This window comes from Lynx canadensis, chromosome F1 (assembly GCF_007474595.2).
Source record: "Lynx canadensis isolate LIC74 chromosome F1, mLynCan4.pri.v2, whole genome shotgun sequence".
Classification (NCBI taxonomy): Eukaryota; Metazoa; Chordata; class Mammalia; order Carnivora; family Felidae; genus Lynx; species Lynx canadensis.
This window is the reverse complement of record NC_044319.2, coordinates 43,022,096-43,040,552: the sequence shown is the minus strand read 5'-3', so window position 1 is coordinate 43,040,552 and position 18,457 is coordinate 43,022,096. Positions and strand designations below refer to the sequence as shown.

The 18,457-nt window shown below is 54.2% G+C and overlaps 1 protein-coding gene across 12 annotated transcripts in view; it reads right to left on the bottom strand.

The window, feature by feature from the left end:
• Nucleotides 1–9,740: 9,740 nt before the first annotated feature.
• NFASC (neurofascin) overlaps nt 9,741–18,457 on the bottom strand; it is a 181,722-nt gene continuing 173,005 nt past the window's right edge. For all 12 annotated transcript variants that reach the window (XM_030302726.1, XM_032591774.1, XM_032591775.1 and 9 more), the window contains one exon: nt 9,741–16,050. In XM_030302726.1, the coding sequence (XP_030158586.1) occupies nt 15,819–16,050 (232 nt within the window). In that variant the 3' untranslated portion in view covers nt 9,741–15,818. The remainder of the gene's footprint in view (nt 16,051–18,457) is intronic.

Here is an 18,457-nt window from a genome sequence, read left to right as displayed (position 1 = left end):
TCTCAAAAATAAACATTAAAAAAAAAAAAAAAAAAGAACAGGAAAAGAGAAGGGCACTAAGAGATTTCCCAAGTGGGGATGGTTTTAATTGCAATGTGGAGCTAATTTAGACCCAAAGAAAACTCTTTCTAAGACCGAGGTGTGGGAGGCCAGACAAGTGACAGAGAAGCTGTGGAATCTTTCCCAGGTGTCAGGGACTTGTCTGCTTGGTCTGGTGGCCAGGGTTGGCTGAAGTTCCCCCAGCCAGATGGTCCTGGGGCCCAGCTTTGTCCTCGCTTGGCACACCCTCTCCTCCCTTGCCCCTGGAGCTGTAGCAGCTGAAGTATAGACGGGAGACTAGGGGCAGGGAAGCTGGGGACTCCTGACATTCTAAAGGCATTGGTTCAGAGAGGCTCCCCCACCCCCACCCCGCCCCCAACGGGAAAAGCCTGCCCTGTCCATCCGGGAAGTGAGCTGGCCATCAACTGATGGCCAGCCGTGACTGGAGGGCGAAGGACAGCAGACAGATGCAAGGGGTCGTGCCCTTCATTTGCTGGAGTGCCATCCTTCTCCCTGTCAAAGATCTGGGTGTGGGGGGAGCCAGCCGACAGATGCGCTGCGGAGGAGGGGGGGGGGGCTGCTCTTCCCTCTTCCTTGCTGGTTTCCCGGAGCCTGCTGCATTGTTAGCTGGTGCCCCCGGGGGACAGACTTCAGATGGACGGAAGCGGGTGTGTGTTTTGTTTTGTGGGGTGGGGGGAAGTCTCTGAGCCAAGAACCTATTTGGCTAATGAAGTCGTAATTACTCCCAGCTCACTAATAGGATGAAAGCAAGGGAGGGGGGCTCCGTTAAAAGCCACTGATGGACCCAAACGAGAGGGTGCCTGACAGCTCTGAAGAGGCACTAGAGGGTCGGAAATGGAGGGGCGCCTGGGTGGCTTAGTTGGTTGAGCGTCCAGCTTTGGCTCGGGTCACGATCTCTCGGTCTCTGAGTTCGAGCCCTGAGTTGGGCTCTGCGCTGACGGCTTGGAGCCTGCTTCGGATTCTGTGTACCCCTCTCTCTCTGCCCCTCCCCCACTCATCCTCTCTCTCCTCTCTCTCTCTCTGTCTCAGAAATAAGTAAACATCAAAAAAAATTTTTTAGAAATGGAGAGGAGTGGGAGTCAGGGTTGGGGGAGGGAGGAAAGCGGGTGCAGAGGCTCTGCCTTGGTTTATGGTTTGCCTATTTTTCGGAACTAAGGTTATACCTATGTGGTCCTCAGTTTAGGATAGGATGAGATTCTCCAGAATGACCACACTGCTTCTTCCGGCCCCCAGCTTCCCCAGAGCGGCCTAGCTCCCAGCTGTCTGCTTCAGTGGGGGGCTAGAGGGCCCCAGAGAGTCTAGGGCAGCTGAAGATCTCAAGCTACTTCTTTTTTTAAAAGAAATCTGTTTGAAGTTTATTTATTTTGAGAGAGAAAGAGAGAGCGTGTGAGCATGTGTGAATGGGGGAGGGGCAGAGAGAGAGAGAGAGAGAGAGGGAGAGAGAGAGAATTCCAAGCAGCCCCCAAGCTGTCAGCACAGAGCCTGACTTGGGACTTGAACCCATGAACTGTGAGATCATGACCTGAGCTGAAATCAAGAGTCGGAGGCATAACTGATTGAGCCACCCAGGTGCCCCTCGAACTATTTCTATTGGCTTTGGAATGGCTATATTTGTCAGTTTGTGCATTTCACCCCACCCTGGGAAAAACTCTCAGCCCTTTCCGATACAGTCTGGCCATAATTTGAAATGGGAACCTGCTTTCCCCAAGGAGGCATTAGCTACCATGGAAGGGATGGCCAGCACATTCTCTGGGTCTGGGGGATGGGTGGGGGGGGAGCCAGTCTGGGATTTACATCTGATGTGGGGGTCTGTGGAATGAGGGGATGGACCGGGGCTCACACCAGCCCTGACGTTCTATAGGTCTAGGCGTATGCACGTAACTGAGAAGGGACTGGGCCTCCTCCTGCTCAAGACTGTCCCTGTGGCCCCCGTGCCTGCACCGTCCAGACCTCCCCAGCAATTAGCCAGCAGCCTTGACTCTCCCGGCTACACCAGGGCACGGCACTGTGGACAACATGGAAGGAGGCCCAGGTGGCTTTAAGGAAGGACTTTATTTTGTTTTTTATGGAAGTTGCTGCTGGGCCTGGGGGTGGAGAAGGAGGGTAGATTTTAGCCCTTCTGGACCTCCAAGAAGATTACAGGGATGGTTTTTGCCAAATTCCCCTTACCCGGAGAGAAATGCTGCTGGTGTTGAGAAGGAGGGAGCCGTGCGGCCTGGAAGAGGTGCTTTTTCTTGCCCTAAGCTTGGGAGTTGGGCTCCTGAATCCGGGGGAGAATGTCCTCTGGGAAGTGACTAGCCCCCTGACCCAGTCCCACTGGGATCAGGGCTGTGAATGCTCACCCGGGGGTGGGGGCATTGGCGGAGTCCTGTCATTCTCTCTTAGGACAAAGCCAGGCTGTCTGGATGTCTGGCCTCATCCTCTTCTGCCACATGGATTGCCTGGTGGGTACAGGGTCGTGCTGTGTCTTAACAGCCAGATGGGAGCTATAGAAGGAGCAGGAGGGAGGGTGGGTGGTGGAAGATGGACAGTCCTTTCCGATAAATGAGAGTGGGCTCCTAGACTTTAAAAAGAGACAAGAGCACTTAGGGGACTTAGGGAAAGTTAATTAATGGGGCTGTAGAATGAACCTCTAGCTCTAAACACTCATCACCGACCCTTACATCCAGCCACTTGGAACCTGGCAAACTTGCTTTTAGGATGACAAACACTGCCTGCCCCCCCCCCCCCCCCCCCCCCGCCGTGCCCCTTGTCAATACCACACCGACTAAACCACACCACGAGCTGGGCAGTAAATACAGTAATGCGGCCGGCTTGAATGCAAATGAGGCCTGCTTCCTGTGCAAGGGACCACTGGGTCCTAAGGACCAGCAGACCACCCACTGCGTGGGAGAGGCAGGTCTGGGTGCCACAGATGTATAAGCGGGCTTGAGTATCGGAGCCTGCCTGGAAGGACGGGGAGGACTTTTGCAGGAAAAAGTAGAGGATAGGGAGAACATTCTAATATGCAGAAGGCGAAAGCGGAAGGGGGTTCATTCATTTAGTTAAATTAAAAAATTTTTTTTTAACGTTTATTTATTATTGAGAGACAGAGAGAGACAGAGCATGAGCATGGGAGGGGCAGAGTGAGGGGGAGACACAGAATCCGAAACAGGCTCCAGGCTCCGAGCTGTCGGCACAGAGCCCGAAGTGGGGCTCGAACCCACCAGCTGTGAGATCATGACCCGAGCCGAAGTCGGATGCTTAACCGAATGAGCCACCCGGGCGCCCCTCATTTATTCAAATTTAACAAATTGTTATAGAGCACCTATTAGGCATCAGGCTCTCTTCTGAGAACTTTCCACATTTTTTGAATGTTTATTTAGTTTTAAGGGAGAGAGTGTACAAGCTGGGGAGAGGCAGAGAGAGGGGGGGACAGAGGATTCGAAGCGGGCTCTGCGCTGACAGCAGTGAGCCCAGTGTGGGGCTCGAACCCCCAAACTGGGAGATCCTGACCTGAGCTGAAGTCGGCTGCTCAACCTACAACCACCCAGGCACTTTCTACATTTTAATTGATTTCATCCTTACGCCAACCTATGAGAGAGCTACGGTTACAATCCTTGTTTTGTAGGCGAAGAAACTAAGGCAAAGAGAGGTTGTGTAACTTGCCTGAGGTCACACAGCTACACCTGGGTCCTGGCTCTTCTCTTCCTGGTGCTCAAGGCTGACTTGGAACAGGATGAGTGCCTTTGGCTTCACTGGCCCCTCATCACATGACCACTGAGCTGCGCGGCCCCCACAACCCTGTCCTGGGCTCTCCTGGGCCGTCTTGGGGTGGAGTCGGGAGCCTGTATGTGCTCCCACGTCAGAGCCAAGCAGTGAGGGGCAAATCGCTGAAAGCCGAGAGGCGGCTGATGGGGCACGATGCCTTTGACGCACAGAAGCCGGGCCCAATTCTTCACAGAGCTGCCCATTCATACCCGAGTGGGGCGGTAAAGGTGGAGGTTTTAGAATCAGAGAGACCTGGCCGTTAGCTCTGGCTTTGTCATTTACCCCGGGGCAAATTAGCTCTGTGCAGCCAAAGCTTCCTCTTGCATAACAGGATATAACGCTACCTGCCTCGGCGCCTCAGCAAGCTGGCGAGAGGGTCACAAGGGAGAGTTTGCATAAAGTGCGCATCACTCTCCCCGCACAGACGGCGGGCGTCAACGTCATTAGTTACTCTTGTCCTCTGAAGTCACTTGATGTAAATGTATTGTGACCCAAATGCCATCTGGTGCCCTCTTGCCTCTTTGACATCAATGAAAATGGATCAGTTCCCCGCCAATGCCACGGTCTGTGAAAGTCAGGGGCTGTCCCACAATGTTTGCTAATTCTTGGGGGTTCGTGTTCTGCCCCCTACATTGTCCTGTGTCTCTGCTTCCCCCTGCATCGATTTGGATGTAGAATTCATCAACTTTGCGAGTTTTTATAAAAGATCCGCTCACATGAAGCCAATTCACCAATGGGGTAGACTTGACTGACAATTCGGGGGTGCGGGGAGGGGCCGCATCCCAGAGTACCCGGCCTTGTCGCTGTCCCGCTAATCTAGTGGTCCTCAGACATTAGCTTGCATCAGAATCACCTGCAGTGTTGGTTAAAACACAGATTCCAGACCTTCTGATACAGTTGATGGGAGTGGGGTTCAAGAATTTACATTTCTCTAAGTTCCCAGGAGATTGTGATGCTGCTGATGTGGGGACTATACTTAGAGACCATGAATCTTACCTCTGCCTGGCTCTCCTCCTCATCTGCCCCCCCCCACCCTTGCCCTGGAGCTCCAAAAACTCCCCCCTCTAATCATGCAGGACTCTCCTGCTGTCTACCTGCAAATTCCCTTTCCAGATGGGTCCCGGGCCTTCCAATGAATAGCATTCAGCCGTGTTAGAGGGCAAGTGTGATTTTAAATATATACTAAGTAATTTCGTTTGTTTCGGAGGGACCGTTCCCCCGTCTACACAAAGCTGTGCTTCTCTGCCTGGGGTCTGGGGCTAATCAGCAGCAAGTTCAGGGGCGGGGGTGGGGGTGGTAGTGGAGGTTGGGCCGCAGCTGTGGCTCCAAATTGCTCTGAGCCCACTGCCTGGTCCGCGCTCCAGCAGGAACTGACATCAAACAAATGGGCTCTGATACATTAAGTGGGGAGGGGGGGGGCTGAAATGGCCCTCCCCTACCTTCCTCCACCTAATACGGTTTTGAGCAGTCGTGGCTGCCTTGATGAGAGCTGCCATAATGAATTCCCAGATTCCATCCCTTTGGGGGCAGCTGGCCAAGATGGGGTAGAGCCTTCACTCTTAATGAAGATGGGAAGATGACTGGTCCCCTCCCACTGGGTCGGATAATCCAGCTCCGGGCTGGAGATTAGCATTTCTAATGGGCTGGGAGGCGCAGCCTCCAGGAGACAGGGATGAGGGATGACAGATATTCTGGGAATCCCTTGGGCCCGGAGGGGAGACGGAGACGGCCGCTTTGTTTGGCCCCAGCCGAATTGAGGTTGGCTTTCTTCAAATAAGACCCTCTCCATTTCTGTCACCTTGAGTCAGGGGGCTCCTGCTCCAAAACCGGCCAGTGGACTGCCCCCTTCCCCCAAAATGTCATGTCCGAGTCCAGGATCCAAACATCCCGTCTCCAAAGAGGATGACACCGGTCTGGAACTCACCTGGCCACTTCTTTCAAAGGAACAGCTGTCTTCATCGTTCGACCGTTCACTCATTCATTCACATTCGTTCATTTTGTCCGTGCTGGGTGCCAGGCACTGGCCTCTGGATGCACAGATGACAAAACCTCTCAAACTCAGGATGTTCACAATGTAGTGGAAGAGACAATACGTGTATGCAGACCCTCTGGGAGAGATATAAAATAGGTGTTCTGGGGGCAGATCGAGGAGGTCTAAACCAGACTGGCAGCCGCACGTGTGTGTGCGCGCGCGCGCGCGCGCGTGCACATTCGGGCTATGTTGGATAGCGGGAAGACTTCTGAGGCAGTGCTACCTGGGCTGATTGTTAAAGATGTGTGACCCAGCACAGAGGCCACTGCCTACCTTCAAGGAGCCCGGGAGGGAGAGATGATCTATACGGAGAAAGGAGATTGGCGGGGTTTGGAAGAGGAGGGAGGAAAGAGCCGGGAATCAGGAGTTGCAAGGGCCCGTTGTGAGCATTACTTCAGTGATTACAAATTATCCAGAAGAAGGGGCATGTGGAAGGTCGGGAGGAGGATGTATCAAACAGACTCACCTTTGGGCCATCATTCATTTGTTGAACCCATGTTTATTGAGCCCTTTGTCCTGGATGCTATGACATTGAATTTTTTTTAAAGTAAACTCTAGTCCCAACGTTGGGCTCGAACTCATGACTCTGAGGTCAAGAGCCTCATGCTCTACCAACTGAGCCAGCCAGATGCCTCTATAACATTGCTTTGCTTACTTGACTGTCTCTTACGATAGTCTGAGCTTCTCGAGGACCCGAACTCTATCCTACTTACCTTACAGCATTAATTGGCACAGAGTTATTAATAGTTGCTTTTGAGTGGACTCAAATTACCAAAGCAGGGAAGTGTGAGAAACCATCGTATGTTGGGGGAGCAGGAAACAGATTGAAATGGCCAGAAATTGGGGCATACATGGAAGAGTGGTGAAAAATGAGGCTGCAGAAGGAAGGGTCAGATCACAAAAGGTCTAACATGCCAAGCCAAGGCGTTAATATTCTATCCCCTTATAGGGGCACCTGGGTGGCTCAGTCTGTTAAACATCTGACTTTGGCTCAGGTCATGATCTCACAGTTTGTGGGTTTGAGCCCCTTGTCAGGCTTTGTGCTGACTGCTCAGAGCTGGAGCCTGCTTTGGATTCCGTATCTCCCTTTCTGTGCCCCTCCCCCGCTCATGCTGTCACTCTCTGTCTCTTAAAAAAATGAACAAACATTTAAAAATTTTTTAAAAGATGGGAATGCAAGCTAGTGCAGCCACTCTGGAAAACAGTATAGAGGTTCCTCAAAAAACTAAAAATAGAACGGCCCTACGACCCAGCAATTGCACTACAAGGCATTTATCCACAGGATACAGGTGTGCTGTTTCGAAGGGACACATGCATCCCAATGTTTATAGCAGCACTATCGACAACAGCCAAAGTATGGAAAGAGCCCAAATGTCCATCGATGGATGAATGGATAAAGAAGATGTGGCATATATATATATATATATATATATATATAATGGAGTATTACTCGGCAATCAGAAAGAATGAAATCTTGCCATTTGCAACCATGTGGATGGAACTGGAGGGTATTATGCTAAGTGAAATTAGTCAGAGAAAGACAAATATCATATGACTTCACTCATATGAGGACTTTAAGAGACAAAACAGATGAACATAAGGGAAGGGAAACAAAAATCATATAAAAACAGGGAGGGGGACAAAACACAAGAGACTCTTAAATATGGAGAACAAACAGAGGGTTACTGGAGGGGTTTTGGGAGGGGGGATGGGCTCAATGGGGAAGGGGCATTATGGAATCTACTCCTGAAATCATTGTTGCACTATATGCTAACTAATTTGGATGTAAATTTTAAAAAAACAAAAGAATAAAATTTGAAAAAAGAAATAAAGACCTGAAGAAGTTTAAAAAAAATAAAATTCATTAAGTGTTTAAAAAAATTTTTTTTAAAGATTCTATCCCATTGTAACAGACTGAAGGTATTGTAGCCTACTTGAAGATTTTAAGAAAGAAGTGACGTGATCAGATTTGTATTTTAGAAGATCCCTTGGGCTGTAGTTTCGAGCGGGGAGGAGGTAACAGGAGTGTCAAGGACACTGTCGATTCAAGATGAGGCTTGGACTACTGGTGGGACTGTACACATGGACATGAGGGGCACATTTCAGAGACGGCTTGTGAAATTGAGAGCAATGACGAAGGTTCTTTCTCGTATTCCAAGGAGTGAACAGAGAGGTTTAGGAGGAGTAAGACCCGGAATCTGCCCTTATTTTATTCATTCCCCTGCGAGTGTTTTCACTCTTCCTTCCTCCCTCCTTTCCTTCCTTCCTCCCTTCCTTCCTTCCTTTCTCTCCAGCTACTTTCAGGGAAGTGCTTTTTTTGCATGATCCTGACTCACTGCACTCTCCCCCTTTCGCTGTCCTCTCTCCACAAAAACAGCTCCCCACCCTCCTTGGCTCTTCTCTCCCAGAGTTCTGTGGCTCAAGTTATGCAAATTGTTGTGTTGATCCTCAGATCAACTTCCTAGGTGTTCAAAAACGTTTTGGTGCTGATGTAGCTGGATTTCAGGGACGAGACAAGCTCAGGGTCTCCACGCTGCTCCGCCATCTTTGCAAATAATCAGCCCTCATTTTAATCTAATGAGACAATAGCCCCTCAAGTCACCATCTGTTCTGAGGACTGGTGAAAGGAGAGTAAACACAGGTGGGATGGAGAGTTACTTGGTTGTTCTTTATCCAGGGGAGCTGGACTTGTAAACCATCAGTTATCTTTCTACACGACCAGAACCACCTCCCAGCCCTGCCCACTCTCTAGCCGCCACACCACCCCAAGGAGAGGGAGTTCCAATGTCTGGGGGTCCCTTGCCATTCCAATGTCTGGGGGGTCCCATGCCTGGGTGATGGGCAGAGGGCCACTCCTCACTGAGAATTAGCACAACTCCCGGCCGGAGAATCAAGAAAGGGGGCGTAGCTGTTGAGCAGTGCCCCTTGACCAACACAGCCCTCTCTGGTTCTTTCCCTCCCCATTTGCTTGTTGATTGAGGTTCCTCTGAGTCTACTGAGGTTTTTGGTTTGTTGTAGGCAGTATTATTCATTATTTCAACAATATTAAATATGCTGGTATTCTCCCATCTAAGGGCAGAGGTACAGAAAGCTTCACTGCTCCCTTCTCCCAGCATCCCCAACATGGCACTTCTTTTTTTATTTAAATTTTTTAAGTCTATTTTTTATTTTGAGAGAGAAAGAGAGAGGGAGTGAGAGAATGAACAGGGGAGGGGCAGAGAGAGAGAGAGAGAGAGAATCCCAAGCAGGCTCTGTGCTGTCAGCACAGAGCCCCATGTGTGGCTCGATCTCATGAACCGTGAGATCATGACCTGAGCCGAAATCAGGAGTCTGGAGCTTAAATGACTCAGTTCCCCAGGCACCCCCACAACGTGGCACTTCTTTTTTTAATTTTTATTTATTTATTTTTGAGAGAGAGAGAGAGACAGAGTGTGAATGGGGGAGGGGCAGAGAGAGAGAGGGAGACGCAGAATCCGGAGCAGGTTCCAGGCTCTGAGCTGTCACCATAGAGCCCGACGCCGGGCTTGAACCCACAAACTGTGAGATTGTGACCTCAGCTGAAGTCGGACGCTCAACCGACTGAACACCCAGGTGCCCCTTTATTCCAACATGGCTCTTCTTAAATGGTGCGTAAGCACACTACAGTCGTATTGAACCAGGGTATCTCCACGGCTGTACGCATCGCCACATGAGTCACTGTATATTTAAAGCTCAAATTGTGCCAACAAGTCTTCCAGGGTAAGACCAACTTCAAGATGGGGGCTGGTGTAGCAGATTCCCTAAGTGCATGCTGTCTGGTGTCCGTGGAAAACCCTTTTGATTCACTCTGTTGTTAATGCCGACACCCCTCTCCCTCTTTCCATTAAGTGTAGAAAATGAACAAATCGTCTGGCCAGAGTCCATTTTGAACAACTTTTATTATACGTTTAGTGTTCTCTATACAAAAGAAATCAGTTGTTTTTTTTTTACAGTGATTCAAAAAAAAATTCTGAATAATTTGGCCTTTTCATTGCTCATGCAGTCAGTTTATAAGTCCACGTATTAGATGGTCCTCCACGGCCCGGAAGTCTTCCCTGCTGAAGGTCACGCGTGACACCCTCAGATTCGCATCTGTCGCTGACAATGTTGGTTAATGCAAAATAACTCGCAAAAAGGAAAGAACATGATGTGAGAGGGGTTAAAACAAGGTCTGCCATGGAGAGTTAAATGTTTAACCAATGGAAAAAAGATCAATTTGCAGGTGTGCGGGTACGCGGGAAGGCATGGAATTGTTGGGAAAATATATGCCCACCAAAAGGAACAACTTGGAATGGTTGCGGGAGGGGGCGTGTGCTGGGAGAGGCGGGGCAAAAGGTCCTCTGGGGCCAGCGTGGGGGGGGGGGGGGCGGGACCAGGACAGAAGGCGGCCACGTCACAGGCGACGGATGCTCAGCTCAGGAGGAGTGTGAGTTGGCAAAGAGCGGGGAGCTGGGCAGAGGGACAACACTGACTGAGGACGTCGAATTTGGAGATCAGAACAAAAGAACAGGGGCAGGGCCATCCAATCGGCATCGTTTTTGAAAAAGAAACAGAGTAGGGCACAAAAGTCTGGATTTCTTCTCCCAGATTTTTGTGTTTATTGCTTCACTGAAGTCTTTACATGTGCTGAACTCCGGCCCAGCGGATCCCTCAGCACCCCGTGGCCGAGAGCCGGGCGGAGAGAGTGCCCGAGGGACACAGGATGCTGCGGGCCCCAAGTGTCCTGAAACAAGAGATAACCACTCTAGAGTACAGTCTAGACTTCACAGTGACAAACGCCAGTCAGCTCGTCACTCTCTCCTGGCCTGGGTCGGGCCTTAACGGCGCAGCTGGCTTCACCACAGGCTGCCACAGACTGATCTTGGCCTCAGAAAAACCCTTTGTGTCTTTCATTTTGGGAGGCGTACGGGCAATGCAGAAGTGATAAGAGGTACGGAGAGCGAACCAGCGGGACGGATGTTAAGTTACACCTCTATTTCCAAGGAGGCAGCTGCGGTGAGATGAAGGAACCCTGGACAAGGAGTCAGAAGGCCTGAGTTCAAGCCCTACCCTCACCCTGATTTACCAGCCATGTGACCTTGGGCCAGCGCCTTCCCGTCCCTGGATTTTGGTGTCCTTGTCTGTACAATGAGTCATTCCCATTAGATCAGCTCTGTGATTCCTTTGCATGCTGAAATCTGAAGCTACCAAAACTACACACCTTGGGACCTACTTCGTTGCCACCCTCATCATTCCAGAACTTCTATTTAATGCTAACATGTTGATAGAGGTGCGCTGATTTGGGGTGTGGCTTGAGACACTGTCTGGTGGGGTCTTGTGGCTTCCCTGCATGGTTGTCCTTTCTTGCTGACCCTTCTCTGAACCTGTCTCAGGAAGGCTGTTCTCAACAAGGGGGAGAAGGAAGTGTGCTGGCCTGGCTTGGGCTGAACGGGCCAGCGACAGCTGGAAGGTTGGTCTAAACTCCCATGGGATGGACCCTGCCTGGTGTAAGGGATGGGGCTGCCCAGGAGGTCGGCTCTGCCTAGGGCACGCACGGTCTACTCCTGACATTTCAAGGTTTTTCATTCATTCATTTGACTCCTCTGATTTTTTTTTTTTTTTTTTTTTGAAATCAGGAACCTCCCTACATGCTTCTCCTAAGCCACCATGCAAAGCTCCACCAGGATCCTCCAGGTGATTTCTTCCTAGCAGAGCTGTGTGTGTTTGGCAGGGGCTGCAGGAGTGGTGAGCACAAGGTGTCACCAAGGGGGAGCAGGCCCTGTGCCAGCCTCCAGTGCCCTCCCACTGAGAAGTGACTCTCTGGCACCGGCCCTGCTGACCGAGAGCCTGGGGAGCCCCACCTCTTCTGTGTTAGTCAAGCAGCCTTGCAAAGACTGAGGCAAAGTGTTCCACTGCTTCCGTCCTGTGGGCTGTTTGTGACTCTCTGTGGCTTGGATCTGGTCCTGCAAGGGGCTCCGGGAGCCTTAAAGAGCCGCTGTCCATGCTGCTTCTGGGGAAGGTGCCCTCTCCTTTGGGTCAGACCCCTTCTCAATTCTGCCTGCAGGAATCACCCAAACGGGGTCCAACCTGGGCGGCCCTCCTCCCCCTGCCCTGAGCGTCGATCGTACCCACACTTCACATCTCATCTCAAGCGGGCCAGGGTGTGAACTCACGCTAAGGCAATGTCATAATCCATAGCGTTCCCTCTGAAAGTACCACCTTGCTCTGTGCGCGCGCCAGACGTGGGCATGCCCAGGCGTGGCTGCTGGGTGTGCGCAGGGCAGGCGGTCCCCTCAGCTGGACCATCCACAAAAAGACTCAGATCTGTTTCCGGCCCTTTTCTCAGGCTGTGTTCAGGGCGACCACGAAAGCCGTATCCGGCCCAGGTTGCAGATACCCCTTGCAGCGTGAACGGTGTTGGCACTGGCTGCTTCTTGGACAGGTGGACACTTCTCCAGACGTTGGGACTTGCCAGGAGGGGGGTGGACCAGATGCCTCCAACCTCCCAGGGCAAAGACAAATGGAACGGGAAAGAGCTAGTCTGGTTTTCCCTTAACCTAACCTTAACCATCTCCTCAAAGCAAGGTAAGGAAAGGTGGGTCCCCTTCACCCGAACCCAGGCGAGGTGGGAGGCAGCTGTCCCCCGGCCCTGCAACGTGCCTCCTCCGGCACTGGCCGCCCTGCCCCTTCAGGTGGGCCCTTGCCCCTTGGTGGGGACAGGTTATTTAAAGGCGGGACTAAATATGGGAGACGGCGGCACCAAAATTACAGACAAGTCAAGCAACTTGCCCCCAAGGGCAGCTCAAAGAGGCTCGGGAAGCGGTACTGGTCCTGAACCCCACCCTGTGGTCTCTGACCATCCTGGTCCTGAGGTCTACGTGGTCCCCAGGGCCATGCGCTCTCTCTGAAGCTTCTCCCTTTGAGCCTGGAGCCGCTAGTGGCTTAAGCATTCGTCATGCTCCAGATCAGTGCCCACTGTGGACTGTCAGCCCTGTGAGGCGGGCGCTGCCCCCGACTATTCACCATGGTACCCTCTCCAGGTCTCGGAGCCCAGCTCAGACTGGATGTTCGAGACTACCTGGAGCCCACGAACGGACACACGAGGAAGGCCACAGCTCCTGTGGCTGAGCACTGCAGGTGGGACGGCAGCTCAGGCGGTGGGACTTCTAGGGTCGCTGCAAGATGACCCACACTTCCCCCGCCCCCCACCCCCAACAGCCAGGCAGGCGGAAGCACCGTGGAAGCACTGCCTCGTGGTTGGTACGTTTGCAGGTGGTCGCTCGAGAGCCCCGGCTGGCAGGGAGCGCTGGGCCACACTGCCTTCCTGCTGAGCTGGGTGGGCTCCACTCTGGGCTCCCTCTTCCCGCGAGGGCTGCTCCCTAACCCTGCAATCCACACGCCTCAGTATCTCTGCCTGGGGAGAACGGGTTCCCCGGGCTCAGGCTGGCTCTTGCCTGCCGGGAGGGCTGTGACGGGCGGCAGTGCGGGCAGCGTTCAGTATTCCCAGCACGACAGCCTCTCAAAGCGGCTGCTGGCCCTGCCTTCCTACGCGGAGGGGGATGGCTCAGAGCTGGCGGGACACAAACGAGGAGCGGACAGCTGAGGGAATCCTCTCTCCCCAAGACCCCGTGGCAGCACAAGCCCTTCTGCGGTCACCGGCTGTGCGGCAGTCACGGGACATCGCACGGTCCTCCCGCCCTACAGGCCCGCTTTCGGTGCAATATGGAATGAGGGCCTGAGAAACGGGCTAGTCTGCTCAGATCCAGAGTGTTTTCTGGAAAGGCTTGTCTTTGAATTCAGTTCGCAGGCACTCTTCCCTGACGTTCCCTTGAGGGACTCTGGGCAGACGCTGCAGGCATACCCCGCTGTATCCAGGCAGGTGACAGAGGAAAGCCAGGGGAGGGGGCCCCTGAGCTCACTCCTAGCCCCCCGTTATTCACCCTGTCCCCTTTCACCAAGAGAGGGCTGCCCCCCGGGCTCCTAGGCTGCAAGCCTGGCCACGGCCTGGGCCAAAGGACAGTTACTTGCCCTCGGGTTCAAATAGCGTAATTGGCTCAGCTCTAGGCTATGATTTCTCACCCGCGGACAGAGTGTGTATGTCTATGGGCTTGACCCTCACTGACTGCTTATTAAGTGATGCAAGCAGTGCTAATACCTTTGTGGCTTGAACGTGTGGCAGACGATGGTTTAATAAGTTCTCTGAAGGACACAGCCCTGTTCCTGCCCAGGCTGCCCCCCCCCGGCAAGCAGCTGGAGGCTCTAATCGGACGCTGTGCGTGTGGCCATTCCTAGGGGTCAGCCTCACCCTCCCGAAACCGACTCTAGCTGCAGCCACAGCTACCGGGCTGCTCTTAGGCTCAAGATCTCTCTCTGAGGCTAGGTACCTTTGGTTTCAAAAACGGATTAGGTGGGGAGGACGAAGGCAGAGCCTTCGGTCTCTGAGAACTGCGGTCCGCGAGGGTCTCCATCTGGGGCCACGGGTGGCAGGGCACGTGTCGAGAGGCTGCTTCTGGTTCTGCTGTGACGCTCGCATAGGCCGCCCCGGTCTCCTTGAGACAGACGTTGCTGGAGGCTTCAAGGCTTGCAGGGAGGGGCTGGGAACCTGGGAACTGCAGGGCCGGAATCAGAGCTGCATAAGGCATACGAAGGGTGCGGAGTCCCCAGGCCAGGCTCTACAGCACTGTCAGCGCGGTGTTCCCGCGGGCTCTCCTGATATGTAAATACCCCAAGGAAAGGACACACTGGTTCAGTCTCAGGGGCAGCCGGGCCCCATCCACGCACCGTGTAAAACACCGGTTTCAGCATCGTACAGAATTGAGCGAGATGCTATCTGCTAGAGGCGAAAGGGGGAGCACCACCTGTCACCCCCAAACACACCAGCAAAGCTTTTGCGTCACGTGGTCCCATCTCTGTGAGGACAGCGGTGGAGATCCCCGACCAGGTGGCAGGGGGCGCCCTCTGCCCTCCACGCAGCGGGCCAGGTCCCCTCTCCCACATCCTGGGTTTCACTGATGGGGAGGAAGGATGTCGAAACCCAGTCCTTTTCTTCTCTCTGGAGGTGAGCCCAGCTCCCCAGGGACCGGACGCCCGATTTTCTTCTGCTTGAGGTACACGGTCACTGGAGTTGAAGTCTTTCCCATCAGCGCCCACTCCTGTTCCTCAAACTCCTTCTTCAGAGTCAGTGCGGTTCTTGTCTTGGACGCTCTGGAGGAAGGGGCAGGGTGAGAGCAAGGAGCAAGAGGTAAGCCCACCTCCCAAGTGACCCAGAGCGAGGCGAGGCGGCCTGCCCACTCTCTCCCTGCCAAAAATACTGTCATTTTCCAGAAAGGAGCCAAGCCCAGCTCAGCAACTGACAAGGCCAAGGCGAACGGGTTGGGGGCAAGGGGAGGCATATGGCGAGAAAGGCATCCTTCGGAAATACATTGGCCCAGTGGTGGTTTGAATACTACAGCTTTTCTGTCTGTTCTTTTACAGATCGATCCTTCTGCCTCTCTGGGGGAGAATCCACTCATTCTTTCCTCATCCAGGGACATTTGTTCACCAGGAAAAGAAAATGGAGACGCTGGGTCTGGGGGGGGAGGCGGGGAAGATGCACAAAGCAAAAACAAAGACAACGCAAAGGGCCGTAACCAACAGAAACTGGTGAGTGTGTATGCCAAGGTCAAGGGCGGGCAGTGGGGGTGGAAGGCTCAAGGTGGCTGTGAAGCTGAGCAAAGGACTGGGGTCCCTCCAGCTGAGCTTAGCCAGGACTCTAGCTCTCCCACATGGTGGCACCTCAGGGGTGCAGGGGGGGTCAGCGGGAGGGGGCTTGTGGTTGGCTGGGTGGTCACTGGTCCTCACAGCTTGGCAGACCCCCACGTGGTACCCTTGTCCCTGAAGGTGGTGGTGGCTGTGTGGTCGGTCTGTAGTGGCTTCATCTCCCCCTCTCCCCTCCTCCCACTTGCAAAGTAGTGGCTGTGCCCTGGGCGGAGGGGCTCCATCAGGCCAGAGAATAGATGGCGTTGACAGGTGACGTGGCCTCCGAACTTTCATTGCCCTCTGTCTCCTCCTTGTCCTTTTTGACCGTGTACTGGCCGATGAAGGAGCCGTCCTCATTGAACTGCCCCTCGCCACCCTCGCCATAGTCCACCAGGCTGTCGTCACTCTCCTGTTGCTTGATGGTGCCGTCCAGGGACGTCTGGCTGCCCTGCAGGGGCTTGTTGTCCTCGTCACTGGCCAGAGAGAGACAGAGAATCAGGGCCTGGCCCAGCCCAGTGCGGCTTAAACCCACGCGGGGCGGAACAGGGCCGCTGGCCTCTTGCCAAGCCTATGTACTACACAGCTCAGGGAGGGTAGGACCTCAGAGGTCATCAGTCAACTCCCCCCGGCCCTCCCCTGCCTGGCTGGTTGACAGAAGGGAGCCCGAGGCCTGGAGAGGACAGGCGTCTTCCCCAAGCTGAGGCGACAAGTTGGTGCAGAGCTGGGCCTGGAGCCCACACTTCTTTTCTTTCTTTCTCTCTTTCTTTTTTTTTTTGCCGGGGATTATGATTTTAATTTTTTATGGAGCCCACACTTCTGGACTCCTGGTCTCTTCAGGAGGCTGCGCTACTCTCTGGGGTAGGAGTGGGCAGAGGACAGCCACCCCAGAGCGAGGAGAGTCAGACCAGGCAGGGCCAGAAGGGTCAAGGAGCTGGGGCCCCAGTCGCATGTGCGTCACTGCGTGGCTCTGTGGTCTTGGGAAAGCCTTTCGGTCAAGAGGGGCTGAACTAGCTTTGACTCTCTGTGATCTGTGTGGCTCTGTCTAGAAAGGCTCTGTCCTTGACAAGAAAGCAATGGGCCGGGGCCACTGAGAAACAAACCTCTCCCTGCCTCTGCCCTTCTCGTCTTGGTGTGGTTTCTGTCGGCTCTCTGGTTTACCAGCAAGCAGGTGCTCTTGCCTGGGGGCAAGCGAAAGAGGGTGCAACGCGGGGAGGGGCACGCACACGAGCGTGTGTCGCCAGCAACTTGAGACAAAGCCCGGCGAGTCTCAGGGGGTCCTGCCCAGCCTCCTTGGAGGCCCCCGGGTCCTGCCCCTCAGCCCCTCCTGGGCAAGGGGAGCTGGCAGGCTGGGGGCTAAAGTGGCATCTCTACCTGCTGGGATGCCTGCTGTGCCCCGCCCCCCCGGAAGTGAGACACCCCCAGCAGCCAGTGTCTGCTCAAGCGCCACATCCCCTCCCTTGGCTGCAAAACTCTCTGCCCTTTTGGCTCGGAGGGGGTCCAGGTGCTGCTGGCTGCACTTCAGAGGGGAGACGGCCCCCCCACAGGAGGCAGCCGGGACCACAGCGGTGCCAGGCGGTATGGGCAGACACACAACGTCCCCTCCCTGGCCCCCGGGACACGCTTAGCCCTTTCTGGACGTGTGTGGAAACAACCGGCTGAGTTGCCATTATAGTCGGCACTGCGTGTTGGCTTCTAACAGCAGTGCTGGGCAGGGACAGCTGTCAGGGGAGGGTCTGGAGCCAGAGCCTGAACTGGGTGTTAGTAGATGGAAAGCTATTAGCCCGCTCCCTCTTGTGCCCCATTAACTCCGCCTGCGTCCTCCGATGGCAGCGCTACGGGAGAGGCAGGCCTAGTGAGGCAGGCAGGTCTCTAGGGCTAACCTGAGTCTCGATGGGGAGTGGGGCTCACGTTTTGAAATGAGCAGCTTCTAATTACCGGGTTCTTGCCCCATCCACTGACCTTTTTCACATGTGCTCCTTCCCAGGAGCGTGGGGATTGTGTCTATGTGCTTCTAGGGGATTCCAGGGACCTAAGCCAAATGCGGCCAATGGCCCAGCAGGGGTGGGAGGCAGAGGGAGGGGTCCTCGGTGTGTCAGATTCTTGTGGAGAATGAGGATCTCAAGCTGGGAAGAAAGACCTCTTCTACGGGAAGCTCGAGAGGAACCAGGATGACGGGGGGGGGGGGGGCCCTACACACCTGTCCGCCCATCTTCCCCGAGACCCTGGAGAAACAGGTGGGCACACAAGGCGGAGAGAAGCAGACCCACCAGAGAGGTGCTTCACTGCTGAGCCCAAACCGAGGCGCGTGTGTGCGTGGTGTGTGGGCCCGTGGATGCATCTGTGTGTGTATATCCAGCCTCAGTGTGGGTGGGCCGGGGGAGTGGGTGGGGAGAAGGCAGGTGTTCTTGCCCAACAGCTTTGGTGTCTGGGGGAGGAGAGGCGCCTGAGGAAGCAGCTTCTCATAGCACAGGTTGCCTGGCCCTGAATACGAGGAGGGCCTCACCCCTCTTCTATGGCTGCGCTGAGGGTCTGGGGGAGGGAAGTTCCATGTCCTTCAGAACTGATGGCCAGGGAATAGCTCTCAGCCCCTGGGGAAGATGGGCCCCAGCAGGGGTGCTGAGGACAGTCAGGGGAGGGGCCTCTCGTGTTTGCCCTCTTAAGAGGCTCTTGGAGATGTCGGGACTGGATGGATGGACGTTCGTAAGCGTCCAGATGGACTCCTGGGTGGGCAGTGTCTTTGCCACCCGTTGAGCTGACTCTGCCTGTCCGGCTGCTGCTGAGCACAGTGGCGGAGGCCGAGGATAGGATAAGGAGAGGTCAGGGGAAGGCGGGGTGATGTCACCCCAGGGAGTAACAGGGTGGGGGTGGGGAAGCAGGGCT